Here is a 22323-nt window from a genome sequence, read left to right on the forward strand (position 1 = left end):
CCACACTGCGCAGGCGCCGCTCCGGGCGGGGCGGAAGTCGGTCATCTGCGTCGTGACGTCGCTTCCGCCGAGAGGCGGCGGGGGACGGAGGCGGAAGTGACGGCGGTGGCGGGGTGAGTGGGGAGCGCGGCGGGAGTCGGTCACTGCTGGTGCCGCCCGGCCCGCGGCGACGCCTCCCGCGGCGGCGGGGGGAGGCTGGGCCGGGGGCGGCGGGAAGCCGGTGGGCAGGGCGGGGGCCGCAGCGAGCCGCCGCGGGGGCAAGGCGGGCTTTTGGCCTCCCTCGCGGGTGTGCGGCCTTCCGCTGCGCCCCGGGAACCTGGGCTTGCCTCCGGCACTGCGGGGGTGCCTGTCGGGGAATGGAGTCGGCTCCCGAAGCGTCCCCGCTGCCCGGGCCCTGCCGCCGGCTCCGGCAGGGTGGGCGCGGGGTGGAGCAGCCGGAGCCGCCGGGCACCAGCCGCTCCGCCGGCGGGAACCGCGCGGTGCCGGAGCGGGAGCTCGGAAGAAGCGAGGGGCTCGGTGAAGCCGCGGTGGGCCGGCCGGCCGGCTGCTGCTGGGCCGCGGGGGCGAGCGGCGGGGTTGGTCCCAGGCCGCCTCTGCCCTGGCCTTGCAGCCTGAGCCGGGCTGGGGAGCAGCGCTGCGAAACGCCGCGGCTCTTCAACGCTTCATGCTGCGCTTGACCCAGCCCTGGTGCCTTCCCTGCGATCGGAAGGGGTCGCGCAAGAAGTTGCCCAAAACCATGTCGAGAAGCCTGGGAGAGAATTTAATCCCTTTTGCAAAAGCCACGGACTCTGCCGAGGTAGCTTGTTGCTGTAATCTGCCGTTTGATCTGAGCTAGTTTATCCCGTGTGGTTGGCAGGCTGTGTACGAGTTCTGGGGAGACGCTTACACAGCACTTGCTACTGCGGGCCTGTATTTCAATCAGATAGAAACACAAGAAACCCCTCACCTCTACAGAGCTCAGCACGCAGCCTTCAGCACTCTTCCTGGAGAGGGTTCAAATTCATGTTTCTCTTTTCCTCAGCAGGCCACAAGCCTAGTCTGCAGGCATGAATTAGAGCGTTTCTTGCAGAAAGAAGAATGCTTTAGTGTGTTAAATTCCAATCTATCCCATTTCCACCTTTTTTTCTTTATTTTGGAAAGCAAAAACCTCTTACTTAACTGCAGGGTCAGCCTGCCCTACAGAGGGAGATGGCTCGGTGCAACTGGAGCCAGCCCTCCCCTGTGCCGGAGCAGAATTGGGCCCTGTTTGTGGGGCTGCCTGTGGAGGCTGGAAGCTGAGAGGCTCGGCAAGGCTGGGTGTTGGCTGTGCAGGTGGAACGGCCTGTGAATGAGCTTTGCTCCGTGTACATGTGCAAGAGGGGAAAAGAAAAATTCCATTTTGGGGGAGGAAAAAAGAGGTTTCTCTTGGAGATAGTTGACAAGGACAGCAGCGGCTGGAAGAAGGCTGTTGCTTCATGCTGCCATAAACCTCTCTAGGCTGTGCAGCAAGGACCCAGCGGGCAGCACGGAGTTTGTGACCTGTGGAACAAGTGCTCCACTTAAAAAATGTGCTTTCTTTTTTGTCTTTTAATAAACCTACATGAACTGACCACAGCTGCTTCTAAAGGGTTTTCATGCACCGAGATCTCTTCAAAGCCCCTAGTGTGTTACATCTCTGGCAGTGCGGAGAAGCCGCTGTGCTTCTGACGCAAGCAGGGGAGCCCTGTGGATGAGGTGGGGATGTCTCTGACGTGAGCGATTCAAACAACTCGCTAACTACTGCTCTTGGGGTTGACGCAAGGGATCTGCAACAGTCTGGCTTTGATCCTGCAAAGCTTGTAAGTTCTGGGATGATAAATGGCACGTGTTTCTGCTGCTCGCTTGTTATTACTGGCCTAACCTGTAATCAGATCCACACAGTTTTGCAGCTTTAATGCTGCTCTTCATCTTAGAGTTTTGCTTTTCCCATTACTGTCTTGGAAAAAGTACTGGATCCTGTCTTGCTCTTTGCTAAACAGATCGAGTTTCGCTACTTGAACTCCTGACTGTAGTGAAAACTGCCCTGGGAAAGAGGACTTTTCTCCTGCAAATGACAAATGTGTCACATTCTAAAGTGACATTTGGTTGTGCTCTGGAGGACTTGTAATTCTCTTGCTGTGAATGCTCCATGGCACATGTTGTGTCTGCACCAGAGGGTTAAGTGTCATTTAAGAAGAACCTGATGTTTTGAAGAGATCTGTGTTAACAGAGGCAAAATAGCAAGGGGGAGGGGAGGGGAAGAGAAAGGACAGCTGTAGCAGCAGAATGCGGATATTTCTCTGAGCTGGGTATCTCTGTTATCTTTGGTGTGATCTGGGTTACAAACTGTGTCCTTACCAAAATCATAGGGACACGAGCAGGAGCAGAGGTACCCCGGTGTCAGAAGGGAATGGTCTCCTTGAGGCAGTTCTCGCCAGCCCGTGGCTGCAGCCTTATATCAAGAAAGAGTTATGAGCTGCGGATGACCCAGCAAAACAATAAGCTTGTGTACAGAGTGCAGTCTGAGCGTATTTGGAAAGGAAAGTCTCCTCATTTAGGGGGAAATCTTATGCGTTATTTCCTCTTGTCTGGACCCTGATGTAAGTGGGACTGCAGAAAAGGGAAATGACCCAATAATGTCTTAGTGTTGCAGCAGGTGACTGTCCGGCAAGTTTGCTGCAGTGCCGTGCTGTACATGGGATCAAAACTGAACAGTCTGCTCATGGAAGGCAGCTATGAAGGGAACGTTGCATCTTATTCAGAGCAAAACTTGGAAGCTGTTTTGTCATTACTGATTGCAGCTTGGGGCTTCAACAATTTCTGGCTGACAGGAAGGAAACCTGTAAGGTGCTTCAAACAAACAAACAAACAAAAAAGAACCAAAACAGCCCAATGCTGTGTTTGGGTTCCTAAAATGGCCAGTCAGAATCTGATTTCATCATTCTATGAAAGATATAAACATGTTGAACATCAAATCTAAGTTACGATACATTGCTAGAAACTTTCCAGGAAGAACTGGTGCCTGGTGAGATTATAAATGCTGTGGTTTGGTATTTTATGGCTGGAAAATGAGTTAAACCTTCCATCACACTGACACTTAAATGGCTTCTGTCGCCAGTCTTCATACGTCTGACTGTATGCAGTTCTCTGTGCTTGTCGGGCAGTTCTAGCTGACTGGTAATGATAGTTTGTCTCTTGGATTTAACTGTGGCTTGGCACTAACCGCTTGCTGCACTAGTTTCACTGGTTTGATTCAGATCAGATCTGTAAATCTGCGCTGTAGCTTCAGAAGAGGAAAGTCAGTCCCCCATGAAGGTGAGTAAAGCTGTGTTTGTCCTGAGCGCAGCATTGTTACTGTGGGGTGGGAAAGGGTATTTGTTCCTCCTTGGCTTTGATCCGTGACTGCTCCTAGCTCATCCCATTGCTTGGGGTAGGTGGCCTTTAAAGCTTGGGGAGCGATGGAAGTGCGCACACCAGCAAATGGAATTAGTACGAGATGCAGATCCTGGCTGTACTGCAGCACTCTGCCAGCTGTATGGCTTCAGTTCAGGTCTGTCGCATGTGGTTTCTAATGATTTCCTTTTCTATGAAGTCTTTCTCCCATGTTTTCTACTGGTGAGGCCTCCCATCCCCAGGCAGAGAGCTGGTGCTAGCTATGAGATCTAGTGCGTGCAGTGTGTGTTAATAATGCAGCAGCACAGGATCCTGTTGCTGCCTGTTTCCTTGCAAGGTGCCTGGATGCGTTAAACTTTCCGGTGAATTGTTTTGTGTCCTCTACCAGCAGGAGACAAAATGCCGGCTGCTAGAGGACAGTAAAATCATCTGAAATGCACACTATCGTTTTCTGCTTGTCTTCAATTAAACTGATTACCAGACTTCTTTGTCGTTCATAGCTCTGACCGTTTCACATGCTGCCAGCACGTACTTTGGCAACTGTGGGCCATGGGATTTCCTGCATTGTTTGAGTCTTTGACATTGACCTTTGTGGTCCTTGTTCTGGCACCGCCTCTGCTCTGGCAGGGGTGCAAAGGGCATTATTCAAACCCTGAAAGAAAAGAGAAAGAATTGCTTTAAAGGCATTGAGGGCTCTTTGTCATCAGTGGCTCCTAGGGTCATTGCTGCAAAAGAAGGGGAATTGCTGGGGCTGTCAGGATAATTACCACTTTTTTTATTGTTCTCATCCCAGTCTAGATGACAATGGTGTGATTTATAGTGAGTCATAAAAATACGCCTTCCATACAGTGTTACGATGGTGTCCCTTTTGGACTAAGTGGGGAGAAGCCTGGTTTTGGTTCTTCTTGGGAAGTCTCATAGGTGCTGGAAGCACTTGGCCGTGCCCTGGTGGTTTCGTGGCTCTGTACTGGGGGGCTGTGGAGGGCTCTGCTGGAGAGACTGGTGGGGTTGTGCTGGAGCCCTGTCGCAGCCCGTGCCATGGGTACTGGTTACCATAGCATTCGAGAAGATCCACCTCTCCCTGCTGCTGGAGACAGGCATGCCAGAGATGCACAAGCCATCTGCCTCATCGCAAGGGAGGTCGCGTAACCCATTCCTGCTGCTGTCCCCCATCGCTGCGGTGGTGATTGCTCTGCTCTAGTAAATCATTTGCTCAGCCTGCGCCTGGAGCCTTGTACCTTGAACCTGCTAATGGTCTGGTGCTCGGCCGGCTTCTGTAACAGAGTGGTGCTCCGCTTGCCAGCGTGATGGCCAGGTTCGGGGGGAAGGCTGAATGCATGACTCTTTCTTTTCTTCCCCTTTCCATCTGGAGCCTTCCTACCCTTGTCAGGTGCCTGCGGTTGGTCTGGAAACAGCCAGCCTCGTGAGGGTGTCTCTGTTGCCAGCAGACTGATGAGAAGGGTAGATGAGGTCTTTGGAGTAAGATCTTTGGAATAAGATACAACTTCTACATTATTGATTTAACTGCATTTGCATGGTATTGTGCAGCTTGAATTAAATTGTCTGGAGCGAGATCTTGTACTTGATGTGCTGTCATAGAATAAATACCAGAGTGCTTGGCTTGGAGTAAGTGCTTCATAACTCCAGCCTTATAAGTCCAGCAGTCGCTGAGGTTAGCTAGGGGATTGACAGCAGCGTGCCAGGCTGTCCTGCTTGCCCCATGCGCTCAACCCCTGCCTTGCTGTAGGTCTGTCCCCCCTGTGAGGGGGGACAGACCTATGTGACAGAAGAGAAGAGGCCTCTGCAGCTCTTCCCTGTGGTGGGACAAGGACAACCCCGGGGAGGTGAGACCCCTGGTTGAGCCACAGCTGCCTGAAGGAGGCTGGCCTCCCGAGGGTGACTCTCACCTTGTGTTTCTTTCAACCTGTAAATGAACTTGGGCGTGAAACGTGAGACGTAACGAGCCCTGTTGTTGTTGGAGTTGAAAGCCGAAGCTCTCTGCGTTGTGTGCTGGTGCTGAGTTTAAGCTATTTTCTGCTGGGGAAGTAAATTGCTCCAGTGGACAATCTAGGCATGTGACTGCTGGGGCACAGTCATGGAAAATTGGCTCAGTTGTCATGTTTATTTGCTCTGATATAACTTTTTATGACACTGTCATGCAGCTTTTTCCAAGGCTACTGAAATGTATTATTCTTTATTTCTTCCCTTTTGCTATTTTTTCAAGGAACTATCAGAGAAACTGTATATGACATTGATTTTTATTGTTGTTGTGGGTAATGAGTTACACGTTTCTGTAACCAACTAGGGCTTTTTCTTTTTTCCCCTTTTTATAACAAATTAGCACAGAACCCCTCTGTTATTGTAGCTGTAGCTTGAGATTATGATTTAAAGCAGGAGAAACTAAAATAGCAGTTGTTAGCTCTTCTTCCATTCTGATTAAATCAAATTTGCTTGATTTTAGTCTCAACTCGTGCCGTCTTTCCTCTGGGGAGGGAAGTGATCATTCTCTTGCCTTCTGCAAGGCTGAATTGCTAAACTTATCAAGTAGTTTCTCATCTGAGAAGGTGTTGAATAGCTTTGGTTTGTTGCTATACAGAAGATGCTGGTGTTTGTTCTCTCTCGCTCTCCTGGGGAAGCTCAAGTGCTCATTACAGTAGGGAACAGCCTTATGTTGAAATATAAAGGTCACGAGTGTTTCCTTTCACCTCTCCAGCCAGGAGTCAGACTGACATGCACGGGCGGTGGCAAGAAGTCTGCAGCAAAAGGAGCTTTTGTCGTGTTTTTCATGAGTGGGACCTACAGACCAGTCAGTCTATTTTGCATAGACACTGTAGCCTTCTTTGTCTGGGTCTAGCAGAGCTGATTTCCTCCTCTGAAGAAGAAATAGTGCTGTTCCTGCATCCCATGGTCTCTCCCTGTTGCTCCACGTGGGAGAGTTCTGGTACCAATGGCGCTTTGTATCCAGCTCTGTGACAATACACTGATTTGACCACCTCCCATTAAATGTTTCCAGCGTGAATATCAGGTAGTAACAGAATATTTTGATGGTTTTTTTGGATATATTCCAAAATCTGTTTTAACTGCTCTTTCCATTGTTGCAGGTGAGGGGGGAGAAGGGCATCTGAATACTGATGAATGAGCTGCAATGGATAACAAAGACTCGGAAGCTGAGATCCACCCTCTGAAGACTGAGGACGTAAAAGCTCAAGAGAACCATGAAAACTCTGTGGAGAGAAGAATTGTCAGCAAGCAGTCATCGCAACTTTCACGGCTGTCACGGTGGCGCACTGCTGCTTTCTTCATCTCATTATTTCTGTGTCTGATAATTGTGTTTGCTTTCTCATTTATCATTCCTTGCCCAGAGAGGCCAGTTTCAGAAAGAACATGGTTCCGAAACTATGACAATGCAGGTGAGCTTGCTGTAGCAGAATAAATATTTACCAACAGTCCTTTTCCTTTATGTGCCACGAATTTGAATTGTGGACCTCTACCTAAGCACAATCTGGAGCCAGGTCTGCAGGGATGCTGCTCTTGGGAGTGAGAGCTGTGAATACCTGACCTGGATAAGCAGTGGCCCGTCATAATTGGAGTGGCCTTCCAGGAGGTGTTTACAGGATCTGATGGAGAAATTAGATGCTGCTCTGAAGCTCTAACAAGGTAGCAGGCTGGCCTCATTTGGGGGAAAAAAAAAAAAAACCAAACCAAAAACGGGGAGGGGTATCTGGGAATAAATCTTTGTTGAAGTTTGGTCTGTAAAATATTTCCTTGAAGTCTGAGCTGAGGTTTGGGGACAATTAGGCATTCTCTCTCTGTTGGTATGACTTTCTAACTTTTCTCCATGGCTAACAGGAAGGGGAGAAGAGGAATTGCATCTTGTTTTTTTAATAAATTGCACAAATTTATAGTTGCTTTAAGTCAGCTCTTTAGCCGGGGTACTGCTCCCTGGTGGCTCAGCATTTGCTTCTGTGAAAGCTTTTCTTTAATCTTATGTGCAGTGGGCGTGTGCTAGTTATGCTGTAAACGCAGAGATAGTGCTCACCAGTGGGGACTGAGCTTTGTGTGTTAATGCAGAAATCCCAAGTTCTGCTACTCTGAGCTGAAGAAGGCTGCTTTTAGCTGAGGGTGAGAAAGATGGAATATCTGGGGCTGGGTTTCATGGGTTTTGTTGTTGTTTTTTTTTTTTATTTTTATTTTGGGAATAGCAACCCCACACCAAGACCAGAGTTGTTCTTTTTTCATCATAGTTCAAATTCTGGCTGCTTGGCTTTAAAAAAAGACAAATCCTCTGGGGGATAGCAGATTTAAAAAATCTTTTGGCACTAACTTCCAGTCCTTGGTACTGATGTAGATGGCTTTTTTTAATACAAAAGCCAATTTGTCTTCATGTTACACTGTCAGACATGGAGGCAGCGAGTCGGTCTCTAGGAATTTGTGTTTTGCTCCAGCTAGCTCTGCTGTTGGTTGAGGCAATCCTCACCAGCGCATGGCTTGTGGTCTTTTACAGTGGCCTACCAGTTTCTCGCTATAGAAGATGCGAACGAAGACAAAGTGCAAGATGTCGTCTTTGCTTTCAAAGCTAGCAATGGCAGCAGCAGCTTCAACAGAACCTGTTCGGATGAAGGTAGCGTGATTGAGAAATAGAAAACCTTGTAGTAAAAGGGCTGTTGTCTCTCTTGTAGTTCTAATTAGTGACGCTGCTGTGGGTCTGGGAGAGAAAACCAGGTTAGCTGGGTGGGAAGAGGAACGGGGTGAGTCCCAGCTCTTGGGTAGTGCAAAGCAGCAAAGGTAGGTGTTGGTAGCACTCCCTCTGACATCTCTTCTCTTCAGGTCTGCCTTCTCCATGTGCCTTCGTTGCTGCTGTGTCTGGCACAAACGGCAGAGCGCTCTGGGAGAGGCCTGCTGCCGAGGAAGTTGAGTGGATGGAGTGTGGCATCAAGCAGCTCGGGGCAGCTGAGGCCCAGGGTTGCCTGGTCGTGGGGAAGCCCGTGTCTCTTACCGCAGTTGACCTGCGGACAGGTGAGTGGGGGGCAGAGTACTGCTGCCATACAGGGGACAGTGCTACTTGCTTTCGTCACCTGGTGACCTTCAGACCTTGGAGGCTGGGGACGTCAGCGTGACATGGCTTGCTGGTAGATGAACAATGGGTGCAGGGTATTTATTATCTTGAAAACCTTGCCAGAGCCATTCGCTGGGCCATTGAGAAGTGCCTGTTCTCTCAGCCTCTCTGTTCCAAAGGCTGGACTCTGTTGTGATGGTTTGTGCCAGCCGCTGTATTATAAGACCAGCGTTTCAACAGCTGTTGAAACAGGAGAAGCAGTCACTAGCTGTGAATGTTACTTTATACTCTCAGGGGTTGGACACAAACCTGCACCTGCAATATTTCTCAGTCATTTGCATGTGAGCGCTAGGAGTACCTGCAGTGGCAAGAGGAGTGGCAGTTCTAGGGATTTATGATTTTAAAGTCATCAAGGAGAGCACTCAGGATAAGCAATCACCAGTCTGTTTCAGTAGTCCAGGATTTTGCCTGGTTTCTCTGGAAAACCTTCTTAATTTCTGAACCTATAGATGGAGAAATTCGTCATCATCTTGCCTAACCCAGGGTAAGGGTAAAGAGTGCCTGTACTTCTCTAGGAACAGGGCAGTGACCACCTGCTACACCTTGAACTTTCCTTGCTGATGAAGCCTGAAATACATTTCCATTTTGGGGGTCACTGTTTCAAAGGTTCTAAACAATGCGTGTTCTGCCTTGGAAGCATGCCTAGGATCTCATCCTCTATCTGGTATTGAACCCCTCACACCCTATTTTCCAAAATTTGGGAGAGATAAATAGCAAGAGGTATAGCTCTAGGGAATCTGAGCAAAATGTAGTGTAGTTTTTGATTTCCAGTGTAGATGGAAGTGTAGACACACACAGAGCTGGAAAGCTTCTGTACCAACTGAGATATCTTAGCACTATTTCCCTCATCAATAGGCTTTAGCACAGGTTATTTATAGACTATTAATTAAGTAGTTGCTTTTAGGTCAAGTGTAGAATGGTGACTGCCGAGCCAAAGGCATAGAGCTAAAGACCACCGTAAAGACGTAGCACAAGCATGGAGAGACAGAACCAGGCTAAGCCACAGGTCACAGCAACAATACGGTAAGAAAACATTCCATAGATAAATTACAAGCAAGAGGTGAAAAATTGCTTCAGATAGGAAAGTGAATGACCCAGAAGTTGACATATTTGATACCCTTTGGCAATTAAGTAGGTTAAAAGGGGCTTCTTAGCATAGTTGACTTTTACTGGGGGTTAGAAGGGCAGATCAGAATAAAATGTATATAAATAGGCTAAATGTATTTAAAGTGGCAAAGTCTGACTTACATCACATTGTGCTAAAAACAGTAGTCAGAACAGTCTTTAGTTGTTAATGATTCATCCTTATGGAGGACTGGTGAGATTCCAGGGCTTTCAGGCTGCCTAGCCTCTGCCTGTAGGAAGATTGAAGGAGAGGTAGGCAGATTATCATCTGAAAATGTCTGATATGGTTTTGATCTTTAAATGCTGATAAAGTTAGTGCTTTTGTATCAATTTGAGTTGTGTTAAGTCTTGTTTTCTTCATTGCCAGAATAAGTGACCTGAGCAAACAAGAAGGAAAGTGTAGGATTGCATGCTTCTGTTTGTGTGGGACATATCACATTCCTGCATGTTTATTTTACAAGCAAACTGGGACACAAGACCTTAAGATTAGCTGTTCCAGGTCAAAGCAAAAGTCTGTGTAGCTGCGTATTCCATCTCTGCCAGGGCCAGAAGCAGCGTCTTAAGGAAGAGGACAGGAGTAAGTGCTTTGTTACACCTTCTCTCTTCAACTTATCCTCCAGTAGCCTGCATTGTGAGCCCTGTGAGCAGTTCTGGTCTCCTAAGGGATATGGCAGAAAGGGGACCATGATGGTAAGATGTTTGAAATTGCTTCTGTGCCAGAAATCACTAAATAAACCAGTACTTCAGCCTGGAGAATGTGCAACAGGGAGAAATTAGTCTATAAAATTATGAGTGATAAGTAGAACAGGGAATGATGATTTCCTGTTGCAATTCTTCATTGCTCCATGGTTCTTTTATCAAGTGATAGGTTCAGAAAAACCAAAAGGGGCTATTTCTTCACATGCACTGCATGGTGGATGCCAGGAGCTTACAGCTGTATGGTAAACAAGAGGGGTCTGACACTGCTCGGTAGAAAAGACCTGCCTTTAGCTCAGATAGCTTGTGAGCTGCAGACTGGGAGAGCAGTCTTTGGCTGTGTGTCTGGACCTCATCCAGCCCGAAGCAAGCAATCCTGCTTTGTGTCCTCTGTGGCTGCTTGAAGTGAGAGCCGAAGTCATTCATCTAAGTCCTAATCTTATTATTCCTTCTGGACAGAAAAAAAAAAACTTTTCACCCAGGTTAGATTTGCTGTCTAGGCACTTGTCTAATTTGCAGTTTGGCTTTTGTTGCCATGCTTCTGCTGTGACCTCGGGCTCTGAGGAAGCATCGTAGACGTTGGACAGGATAGTCCCATCTCATGTTGATGGAGCCGGATGGGTCTGGATTCACAGATCGTGCTCTTTGGGAGTTGTGTTAGAGCATGAAAGCTTCTCAAGTCCTTTGTGTTGAATCTGTCTCACTGGTAGCTGTTTCTATTAAGTCAGACTGCTCTTTTAAGAGAGTAAGATGCTTCCTCCAAAACTATATCTGCTGTCTAAGCAGCAAAGAATAGAGCCTTATGCACTGAAATGCGAATTTTATCAGCCTGGTCTTACTGTTTTAGCTTTGGTCTGTGCTGCAGCCAGGAAATAGTTATTTAAAACTTAAGTTCTCTCCTTCCTTTGCCTGCTTGCTTTCTTCGGGGGTAAAATTCTTTGCCTTCCCATGATTTCCTAGGGGCACTCTTCTACTTCACATCTGTTGTCATAGTAACAAATCCAAGTATTTTTTTGCAGTGTTTCAGTAAAAGCTTTGAAGGAATCCTACTGGAAATACAGCCTGCCTTAAATTATTGCAGACGGGGTCAGGTAGTAAGTAATTCCTTGACCTTCAGTGCAACTGCCTTCCTGACAAAGAACAGATGATTACTTTGCATTCCTGAAATGATGATTGCTGTCTGTGATACTGTTTAAAGGGGAGGGTAAGCATTTCCCTCCTGAGCACCTAGTTAGTCACTTAAGTCTTCCTTAAAAAGAAAAACCCCCACCGGTCTCCCCCCCAACTCCCCGCCCCGAATTCCACTGCACATTCCACTGGGCAGTGACTGGAAAGTGGCCAGCAGCCCTGGGCAGAATGTATGGAGTAAAGTCACCCAAGTGGCCTGGAGCTGCTGAAGAGAAACTCCCCCACAACACAAACACCATTTTTTGAAAACCAAAGCTCTGCTACCTCTGTTTACAAACAAGTTTGAACGTGCTGTGCATGTTCTTTGTACAAGGGAGAGGTATATGTGAACTGAGTTGTGGCTGGTCATGTCAGTGTGGAACATCTGCAGGAACATCTGCAGGAGGCAAGTTGCAGCATAAAAGGTTTTGTCTGGAGTAGCTGCAACACCGTGATCAGAATGTAGCTGCTTTATGGTCTTAAAATGTCTGCACAGATTTAAGTACACAACAGCAAGATTTTAGATCACAAAAAAGGATCCTCCATGCCATGAAGATGCTGGGAAGCTTGTTAACCTAAGGTGCAAGAAAAGCAAGCTGTCCTTTGTGCCCTGTGAATTGATTTGTGCCTAGAGCGTTTGGCTGCATTGGTGCAGACAACTAGAATTACTTTCCAGTATAAGTTGAAATTGTGGATGGGTGCTGGGACTCATTTGAAATGCAGAAATACAGCAAAGTACTCCATGATGAGCATAAATGTGGCTGGTTTGCGGTGCTGATGGGCTGTAAATGGCTAGCTACTGCAAAGTACCTTGAGGAGTAGGGGCGTTAAAAGCCTTTCAACCTAAAGTGCATTTTAGTGAATGTTTCCCAATAATTGTCTTCTAGGGGAAGTTCGGTGGAGACAGTCCAGTGACTTTGGAGCTAATTATACTGTGCTGACTCCCGTGTCGGTGATTCCAGATGTGGATAGTGATGGACTTCAGGACCTGATAATCTTTATTGCTACAGCAGATAAGGTATGTCACTCTGAAGCTATGATAAACCCAGTGGCTGGGCCACAGCGGGTGGCAGGAATGCTATTTATTTCGATCTTGTGGTCTAAGAGGAAGTGTCCAGAGGCCTCTGATATCTGTGGGTTTGAGGTAGGTTCTTTCCCACCCTACAGAGATGTACTCCCAAATCAATGCAAGTGTTTTATGGTTTAAAAAAAAAAAGAGAAAAAAAGCCAATCAGAAATCCCTCCCCCTTTTCAGTCTGCGCTCCTCACTGCGTGTTCCTGAGCTGTGTTTGGAGTGAGCCTAGGCTAGATGATCTTGCAGTTTTCTGGGACTCAGCTCAGAGAAGTGGAAGTGAACAAACCCTGACAGGTTTGCCTCTTAGATCAAAACACGACTGACAGCCAGCACTTTTGTACCACCACTGCCCTTTTCTGATACCTTTCATATTGCTGCCTGTGGTCTGCTTTGCGTGGCTCTCTTCCTAGTGTCACTGCACTGGTTAATTCAGACTTGGGTTCATTTAGTGAAATAACTACTAGTTGTGTTATCTCCATTCCAATATTGCTTTTCCCATTTCTTAGAGGGGGAAGGTCATGTAGCTGTAAGTGTTTTTATACTAAAACATCTGCATCCATGATTGAGTTGTACAGCATCATCTGCATGTGCGGTCTGTGCTGTTTAAAGTGTACAAAAGTTATGGTTCCCTGTAAGTCTGATGGGAGCAGTGGGAGCCCCATGTCCTCATACCAGAGTCCTCCAGAAGCAAATAGGGTTTTGCTATCCAAAGCATTGTTGTTGCCAGAGTCATCAGAAATTCTATCCTTTCCAACTGCTACATTTCTTTTCTGTTTTCTGTCCTCCTTGCTTTTGCTATCCCAGTTATCTCAAGACTTTTTTTTTTTTTTTTTAAAATCTTAGGCGGCCAAGAAATGTTTGAATGTAGTCTCTGTTCTGCTGGACTGCCTTTTGATTTGTTTTCCATTTAACCTCTCTAGCTATCTTGGTATGAAATCCCTTCCTCCCTCTGGACTTGGCAAGCACTCTGTCAACTTAAGTAAAAGTACATTCTTTTTTGAGAATCACGCAAAACGTAGGGAGCTTGGGTGGAGCTCTGCAGCTTGGAAAAAGACAGTTTCGTCAGAAGGGAGATTCAGAACTTAAATAAATTAGTTTTGTTGCTAACAAGGGCTGAAGTTGAACGTTACATTATACTGCTGTTTCCTGAAGTGGCAGAGCTTTGAGCAGTCTGTGGGGAAGGGTCTGTGTGCAGGGGATTTAGATGACAGCTTTTTCTGAGAGTCTTATTGACCCCTACCTGCTGCAAGCTTCAGCACAAATACACCCGGGAAAATATGGTGTTTTTCAGGATACATCGCCTGTAGCAGCACACAGAAGTATTAAGCAATGCAGTGAATAAGGTGGTATGTATTCTCACTCACTGTATGACTACCTTTGGCTGTTACTGTCCCCGGGCAGCTGCTGAACCAGTGCTTGCGAGTAAAGGTGAAGCTGATCTACAAGAGCTGGTATATGTCTCCTCCCAGTGCAGGAGCCTGGGACTAGCTGGTGGATGCTTTGCTCTCCCTCTCCAGCTGTGTTCTTCATTCTCCCCAGCAAACTCTATCCCTTATTCACCTGCCAGACTCTCCAGATTCACTTTGAGAGCAGCAGATTTCCTTCTCTTTCCCAGTCCCTCCCTCTCAAGAAGGAGGGAAGGGTTCCTGCCTGACTCAGCATCTCTGATGGATGCTGTTTGTCTCGGTCTGATGTTTCTCTTTTCCCTAGTGTGCATTGCTCTCCCCAGACCATGACTGTTGCCCAGACATTTGAATCTGATCCTGATTTTATCCTTCATTCTCCTGGGTGAAATGTTTTTAGTGGATTCTGTTACCCTGCACAAAAAATATAAAGAAACCTGTCAGCTCTTTCATCCCCTTGGACTCATGTCAGCCTTAGGAGGAGTAGATTAGGGCTCTTAAAATATTTAGCAGAGCTACCATGTGAAGCCAAGTTTCCCCTGTGTCCATATGCTGCTTTGTTTCTGCCTTTAGGTCCTCTCCATCGTTGTCACTGCTCAGTAGGCTCGAATCGATCTTTGCTGTTCTTAGCAGAGCTGGAGCTTGCTGTTCAGCGGTCCCAGCCTGCAGGGAAGGTGGTTGGCAGAGGCAGTAAAATCTCGGGGCAAGTGGCTGTGCTGGAAGTGGTTTTCAAACTTGCAAAAGTATTCACAGCAGAGGGATCATCTAACTCGTGCCCACACCTCCAAAACCAGGGAGAGACTTTTCATCCGAGCCTATGCTGTTCCCATTCAGCTGCTGTTCAGTACCAGCTGCTCAAAAGCATTGGAAAACACTCAAGTTGGAGCAGTAACAGTGCGATGCAGCTTTAACCTTCTTTTTTTTTTTTAATCCCTTCGCTGTGTAGATTAAGACCTTCATCCATTCAGGAAAAAATGGCAAACAGATTGGCTCCACTGGAAGTCTGAACGTGGATGGGAAAGCTCGCTATATCAGGCTGAACCTGGACTCTTCTTACTACTTCCTTTTCTATACAGGTACAGTTCTGTTTGTGAATTCAGTCTGAAAGAGTGATGATAACTGTGAAATCAGGATTACTAAACAGTTGTCTGAAAAAGTGTTTTGCATTCTTATAAGCTATGTCATGCTTTCACCTAGCGAAAGAGCTGTTCAAGGCCAAGAGAAGGGGGGGCTTCTGCTTAAACTAGGGTTTGCTACGTACCGTAGTAATTTTATTTGAAAAATGTTGAGAATGTAAGGTTTAAGTAGTCATTTATAGCAAATGATTACTGTGGAACACTTGGATTATGAACAGATAAAGATGTTAAAAGCATTCAAAAGCAGGCTTGAGTCTCATAATGCCACTACAATTCTACGATGCAAACCCTAAAAATACAGTTGACCTGCCAGATCTAGAAAATCGTAGAGTTCAGAGCAAGGGCAGGATAATTTATCTCCCTCATTCTTGCTTTTTTTTTTTTTCACAGAAAACTCTCTCTATGCATATTCCCTGAAAGATCTCTACAGTGCAGCAACTGGGTTGGAAATTAAGCTTCCCAGCCTTGGGCAAGATCCTCAGTGGGAGAAGAACATTGACCGCACCACGCACCAGTTATCCTTTCTCAGGTGTGAGATTATGTCTTGGTTGCTGGTGGAGTGGAGGGTACTGGTGTTCCTGACAGGATGGCCTGGTGTGGCTATGTTCTTTCCTGGCTACATGGCTTTTGGACTAGGAGCACATCCAAAGCTCAGAGAGAGGGCTGGTGTTGATGGCCTGGTCAAGGTTTCACAGGAAAGGAGGGAAAGCAGGCTGGGATTTCATATTTGCATTTGCTGTGCAGGGAAAAAACCAAAACCCTGCAATAAAACCATCCACAGTCTAGAAAGCTTAATCATTTCTCTGTCCTTTGTCAGCTTTGGAGACATTCGTTACCTGGCAAAAATTCCTGGGCGATCACGGGAGAACATCTTGGTTGTAAACTCAGAGATGGCTATGCTAATCAATGCACAAAATCTTCAGACTTTGTGGACCCTCAACGTCTCCCGTGTTGTGAGGTAGTGTTACCGATGTGGGGTGGATGTGGCATTTCCAGGGTCCCAGCAACAGCAGTGTCCTGGCAGGCACTATTTTTTATTATTATTTATTTATTTGAAACGCAGGACCCTGCTCTGTGGTCATATCTGGATCATGCTTATTGTGTTGTGTCCTCTGCTAGCAAATGTCAGGTGCTGCTTCAAAGTGGAGGAGCCCAAAGTTTTGATTCTTCATTGTAGTGACTGCTGTGATATGGTTGTCCTAGGACTGGACTCAGAGTTGGGAGTGGTACCAGGCTAACCTAACGTTGTAGCGGTCAAGTCTCTTACCAGGGTAGTTGAGGGAGGATAGAGGCTGCTCTGAAAGAACAGTCCATCCCTATGCCATCAGGGTGCGTTGTGATCTGTCCCTTCTCTTTCTCTCCCTTAGTGAGCCACTGCTTGGTTACTACAAGCCTGATGTTCTTGGTATTGTCCTTGAGAGTGAAATTGGACCCAACAGGAAGAAGGTTTGAAATCTCTTCCTTTTAACTTCCCTTTTCTCTGCATGTCACAGCTCAAGCAGGCATTGAGTCGAGGACAGCTGGTGGGATGTGTTCCCTCTGGCTGATTTGAGGAAGCTTTAGGCTGGGAAAGGATCTCTTTCAACAGGTTATTGAAGCTGGCTCAGGCACTTTAATTCTTTTCTCAGCAAGAAGCTTCAATGACAGAGCTTTGAACCGCTTGAAATAGCTGCAAAACTTGTGACTTTAACGTGGCCCGCCCCAGGTCTCACAGCTCTGTGATGCTCAGCTTCAAGTATTTCCTCATCTTCCCATGAGTCAGATACTTGTTCCCATAGACAGTGTGGGGTACAGACAGCTGACTTGACTTCTCTCTCATGGCTTGTTAGAGCTCTTTGGTATGAGTTCCTTTTCTTTCTTTCCTGCTAGGTTATGATTGTTGAGAGTGGATCTGGAGCAGTCCAGTGGGACCTGAAGCTGAACTCGAGAGCAGAGAGCCCTGGGCCAGCCACACTTTCTACTGCTGATCACCGCTCCGCCTTCCTCATCTGGGGTGAATACCAGGTGCCAGGAAATGAAACGGTGAGTAGTGTTGCTGAATGGTTGCTGTTCTCCGGACTTTGGGCCAGAATTAGGTGAAACTATCCCCTTCTCCCAGTGTGCACATTCGCATTTGTCTGTGCCACTAACACTGCAGCTTCCTGTACTGGGTGTGGGGTCTCTTACCAGTCTGGTCTGCTAGAAGCAGGCAGACCTCTGTAGGTGGTCTGGTCTCTACTGGGTCCTCACAATGTCCATAGTGGTATCACTGCTAGCAGCTGGTGGTGACACCAGCAGCTTTTGTCGTCCTCAGCCTGGTTACGTAGAGAAAAGGGACTTAGTGGCTCTATGAGCAAAGTCACTGGATGGTCCAGAGCCCTGCCTTGGTGTGGTATTGTTGGTGAGGTGAGAGGCTGCTGGCTTGGTACCTCTGAAGTTGCTGCTGTTTGGCCGGGAGCCTCCCGCAGCAGTACTGCACACAGTGATCTCCCATGGCCATGTGAATATACTCTCTCTGCGCCAAGGCAGTCTCTGGCAGCCTCGATGCACAGCTCAGCTGCGTAACAGAGCCCTCTGGGGCAGTGGCTGGCAGTGTAAGTGCCAGGTTGTGTCTTGGAGAATGCCTGAGCACCAGCTGAGCTTTCTGTGCTTTCCTCGCTAACTCTACCAGCCCTAAGGCAAAAATCTGTCTCCTGCCTGTAGCAGACAGGTCTGCTATTTGCAGGAAGCTTGGGGTGGGGGGGAGAGGACCAAGCAGTAAGCAAAATCCCAACGCTGGTACTAGTGGCATCAGACAGGATGAGTTGGGCTGACACGGACAAGTATCTGACTGGATGTATTCTGTCGAGCTGAGCCTGGTGCTGGCGTTGTCTCTGGGATAACATGTGGGTCCATGTCCTGATGGTGTCCTGTTGGTTGCAGAGATCCAGAGCTCCTCTCCAGAAGCTGTATCTTTTCCATCCTTCCTACACTAATGTCCTGTTGGAGCTCCGCAATAGCACAGACCAAATAATTGCATTCAATGGTAAGTCCTCTCCTTCCAGCCCTCCAACAAGGAGGTGCAGGAGGACACTGGCTTTCTGGTACCTCCTGGACTCTGTGTTGGGTCTGGTGGCCAGTCTGAACACAGACACCTTAGGCCAGGCTTTTCCCTCTGCTCTGCGTTACAGCCACACTGTTTGAGCGGAGCCGTCATGCCTGCTACGTGCTGTTGAGGGGACCTCAACCCAGTGAGGAGCCAGGGTCAGTGTCTCTGATGAAGCGTAAGCTGAAGGAGGATGTCTCCGAGAGCAGGGTGATCTGGCTGAGCCAGGTGGCTGTGGACAGCGAGCAGTATGTCCGGGACCGCCTCTACAGGATGCGATTCCACAGCCGAGTGTGAGCTTGCTGAGGGAGGGGGAGAGTCTGCCCTGGGCCAGATGTCTCCAAGCTGCCTCTCCTCTGCAGCCATGCTCTTTGCAAACCCAGATCATGGATTCAAATGGGAAGCTACCTTTCTTGATCCGCAAACCAAAGTGTGGCTGGCGGAGAAGCACCCCCAGTGTCTGGGGATGCCCAGGCTGTGGGGGCAGCTGCCAGTGCATCTGTCCTCAGAGCTGATGGGACTTCAGTGCTTGGCCACCACTGAAGTGTCGTCAGGTCGGGGAAGAGGGCTTTCCCCTTGATCCTTCTGTGCCCGCAGAACTGTGCTGACTCAGCCTGTGTCTGGAGGAAAACACGTGCTTGCTGGGGATGCCGGAATTCATTACTTCTTGGGTGCTTGTGTGAGAAGTGGAGCTTCGATGTGTGGTGTTAAATTTCCTTTCTGAGTCAGCTCTCCTGGCTGTGGGAGAGCTGCTTGGCTGCAGGTTGATTTGCAATTGCCCTCTCCTGGATTTGGGCCCCTGCTTCAGTAGTCATGGGGTGTGTGTAGTGATAGACCCCAGCCGTGGCCGATGATGTGGCTAGGTGTTACCTGGGCCAGCAGAGCACAGGTTAAAGTGTCATTGTACTTAGAAAATGACCTTTTCTCCTAAGAACAGCTCCATGTGCCCTACTCTGCAGTCAGGAGCCTACCTGTTTCTGTCTCCTCTGCTGCTTCCTTTCCAGCCAGGCTGTGCAGCATTGGTGACAGAAAGGGAGCTGGTCTCCCACCTGATTTATGTATCAATGTTCCTCCCTGTCCCCAGTCTGATTATAGGAGTTAAGAAATCCACCCTGAGCCCAGGCTGGCTGGTCCCTGCCCGTACAGACACCACCTCTCCTGCTGGTTTTGAGGTGCCAGAGGATCTAGGACATTTTTTCAGAGTAGAATTGCACTTTAACCAATCCTGGGAGCTGGGCTTGCCGCTCTGGGGAGCCCTGTACCCGAGTGGCAATGCCAGCTGCCCTGCAAATACTCCTTCAGCCTTGTAGCTGCTGAGGAGTCTTCTCCAAGCACTGTCCCCTCTGCCAGGAGATGGGCAGGCTGTAAGACAGACATGAGCCACCCGGGGAAACAACGCAAGCTCTCTTTGCAGCACAGCTCCAGAGAGAGCTTTGGGCTGCCTCCCTGCACTTGGAATTGAAGTGATGCTGGGTGAGGATCTTCAGGTGCTGTTCTCTCTGTCCAGCCTGGTAGCCCGAGGGAATGGGACAGGTGGCTGTGTGAAGATGATGTCTCCCCTGGAGACTTCTGTAGTGTGGTGTGTTTGCTCTGCCCTGTTCCTTGGTGGGCACCAGTGTGGACTGTAGAAGTGAGGTGCAAAGCCTGGAAAATGGTTTGAATTTGCTGCTTAGTCCTGAAAGCTGTGATCCCCACACCAGCCGCACTGAGGTATGAGCCCTGTCCCTGCACTGCTGGGCATCCACCTGACTGGTGAGAGGAAGGTGGACAGAAAACACATACCCTAAAAATAACCTCTCTCAAGTTTTGCAGTGCTGGGGCTGGGGTTTGGCCAGTGCCTGCCTCCCTTGCCTAGTCTCAGATTGGGGTGTGTGTAAAAATACTGTAGGATGAGAAACTTAATGTCGGGTTGTGTAGGGTTGGGCATCAGTTCTGCTCTTGTGGCAACCGCTGAGCTTTGACCTGCTGCAGGGCAGCTGCTGGCTCAGGCAACTGGTGTCACCCAGGCTCATGCCCACAGCCTCAGCTCTCCCAGCCTTGCAGCAAAATGAACTGCAGGATCAGTGGTCTGCCCGGACGCTAACCTCCTGCTTCCAGCTGGCCTGGTAGTTGCCTAAAGGGTGCCCTGGCACCCTCTGCCCTGTGACCAGTAGCTCAGGCAGTCAAGGGAGCCATGTAGGATGAGTGCTGCTGGCCTCTGCAGAGGTGCACTGGTGGTGGAGTCCAGTCCTGGGGCATCTGGGCTGTGCAAGAAGCTGGGGGTGCTCCCAGAAGAGCATTCCACAACCCCTGATGCACCCTGAATTCAAAATGGTTGGCTTCCCCCTCTCTTCCTCTCTTTCCAAACTGTTTTCTGAGGAAGTGTGGGGGTGCAGGGAGGTTCCCCTGCTATGTCCCCTTCCCCTAGCTTAAGTGACCTCTTTGCTCAGCACGGTAAAGACCTGAAGCCTAGCAGCCCTGCAAGCCCCTGTGCCAGCATTGCAGCATTGCAGGGATCACAGGCTGCGCCAGCGCTGCAGAACCCAAGTTGCGAGGGCTGGATTCAGCCTGCCCTTCGGTCTGCTGGGGCAGAGATGGGAGCATGACTGTGGGAGCTGGGCAGTGGGAGCCCCAGACTTGCGTGCTAGTCTGACCTGAGTGCTGGATGCGGATTGCATCCCACTGAAATTCCCCTGGCAGGGAGCAAGCTGCCTGGGCTATATTCTCACCGCAGTCACACGGTCTCGGCACTCTCCCTCCTCCGATCCCTACCCAGACCTGACCTTTCCCATAGGCACACTGAATGTTCCTTCAGGAGAGCTGGATTTTTGGCTTTGGGGGGCTTTTCTGGCTTTAAGTTGTACATTAATGTTTCCAGATACTTTGGAAATGCAGATTTCCCTGTGGCAGCTCAATTAAATGCATCAGTGCCAAACCAGCACCTTCTTAACAAAACAAGTCCTTTTTCCAGCTTATTTCCTTGTGTAATTGTTTTTTTGCAGTATTTAACGAATGACTTTGTGCCTTGATTCAATAACTCAGATGGGTGATGATGGCATATATCACTGTGTTATGTATTAGTGTGTTTTTTAACACTAAGACTGTTTGGTTTGGTTCTTTAACTTATTGCAAATTGTGCCCTATAGGACTTGGTCTAACCGGAATGGTTTCAATAAATCCTCTTTTGCATTGTTTGTAAATGGTGCCATGCTTTTGTTGTTGTAGCTGAGGTTATGCAAGACTCCGGGCTTTTTCTGGCAGCCCTTTGTGTGACTTCCCGAAGGCAGAAACCCCCCTTTTTGGGAGGGATCCAGGTGTCTTGGTGATGCTTTGATGGCTGAGCTGGCCATAGGTCTGCCCTGTCTCGCTGCAGGCAGGTGATGGACCAGGTGATGGACCAGGAGAATGGAGCATGTGGAGGGAGGCTGGAGTTAGATAACCAAGCTGGGCCAGCCCATCCCTGCCCCCTGCCTGGGGCTTCCTGACCTGGTTTTACACCCCAGATTCCTGCTGCAGTCCATCAGCATGAAAATCTCATGCCGGGGCTTGGATTTGGATCAAGCCGGAGGGAGCCGCGTGGCAGGCGCTGTCTCCTGGAGCGTGGGACCATCTGTCGCTGCCTGGTGGCTGCCAGCGCCAAGGTCCCAAGCTCCATCCTGTGACCGAGGCTCCCGCAGCTTCCTCTGCCCCAAGGCCTCTCTGTTTGCCCCAGCACTGAGCTGAGAAATAGCCCCTGCTCCGTGCCGGGAGTCCCGAGCTCTGTGGCAGGGAAGGATGCCGCAGTCCTGAGCATCCCAAGCATCCACGCTGTTTGTTAGCCAGGGTGCAGGCTGGCACTGCTTAGTCCATTGTGGGCTGGGGATGTCCCCAGCGTGCTCCGCTCTGCGGGTCCCTGGGTGCACGCGGGGTGGTGGGCTTGGGGTCCGAGGCTGAGCGGGTACCAGCCCCCCTCTCCTTTATATAACCACCAGCGTTAATCCCCCACAGCTGGGGCTTGGCTCTCGCGAAGAGAATAATCCTGCCGTGAGATCCTTGGCCTCTGCTCAGATTAATGGGCTGCGGGCAGGCAGAGTGGCTCAGCTGCCAGCCCTGCTCCTTGCGTGCCACTGCCAGCCCGCGGGGCCCTTGCAGCCCGGGTTTGCTGACCCGTGGCACCTCTGGCCCTACTCGAA

General features: G+C 48.9%; 1 protein-coding gene across 2 annotated transcripts; it reads left to right on the forward strand.

Annotated features, from left to right (window-relative positions):
• Positions 1-69: 69 nt before the first annotated feature.
• On the forward strand, positions 70-21345 carry FAM234A (family with sequence similarity 234 member A). 2 transcript variants are annotated; one of them, XM_075018395.1, is made up of 12 exons: positions 70-113; positions 6492-6800; positions 7895-8011; positions 8218-8406; positions 12382-12512; positions 14919-15048; positions 15499-15637; positions 15926-16066; positions 16476-16554; positions 16978-17130; positions 18010-18112; positions 18258-21345. In XM_075018395.1, exons 2-12 carry the CDS (start codon positions 6536-6538, stop codon positions 18467-18469), a joined length of 1659 nt encoding a protein of 552 aa, XP_074874496.1. In that variant the 5' UTR covers positions 70-113; positions 6492-6535; the 3' UTR covers positions 18470-21345. The 2 variants fall into 2 exon arrangements, with proteins under 2 accessions (XP_074874496.1, XP_074874495.1); XM_075018394.1 differs by lacking the exon at positions 70-113 and adding an exon at positions 3379-6415.
• Positions 21346-22323: the final 978 nt, after the last annotated feature.

The sequence above is a fragment of the Buteo buteo genome, chromosome 29, assembly GCF_964188355.1.
Source record: "Buteo buteo chromosome 29, bButBut1.hap1.1, whole genome shotgun sequence".
NCBI classification, from domain to species: Eukaryota; Metazoa; Chordata; class Aves; order Accipitriformes; family Accipitridae; genus Buteo; species Buteo buteo.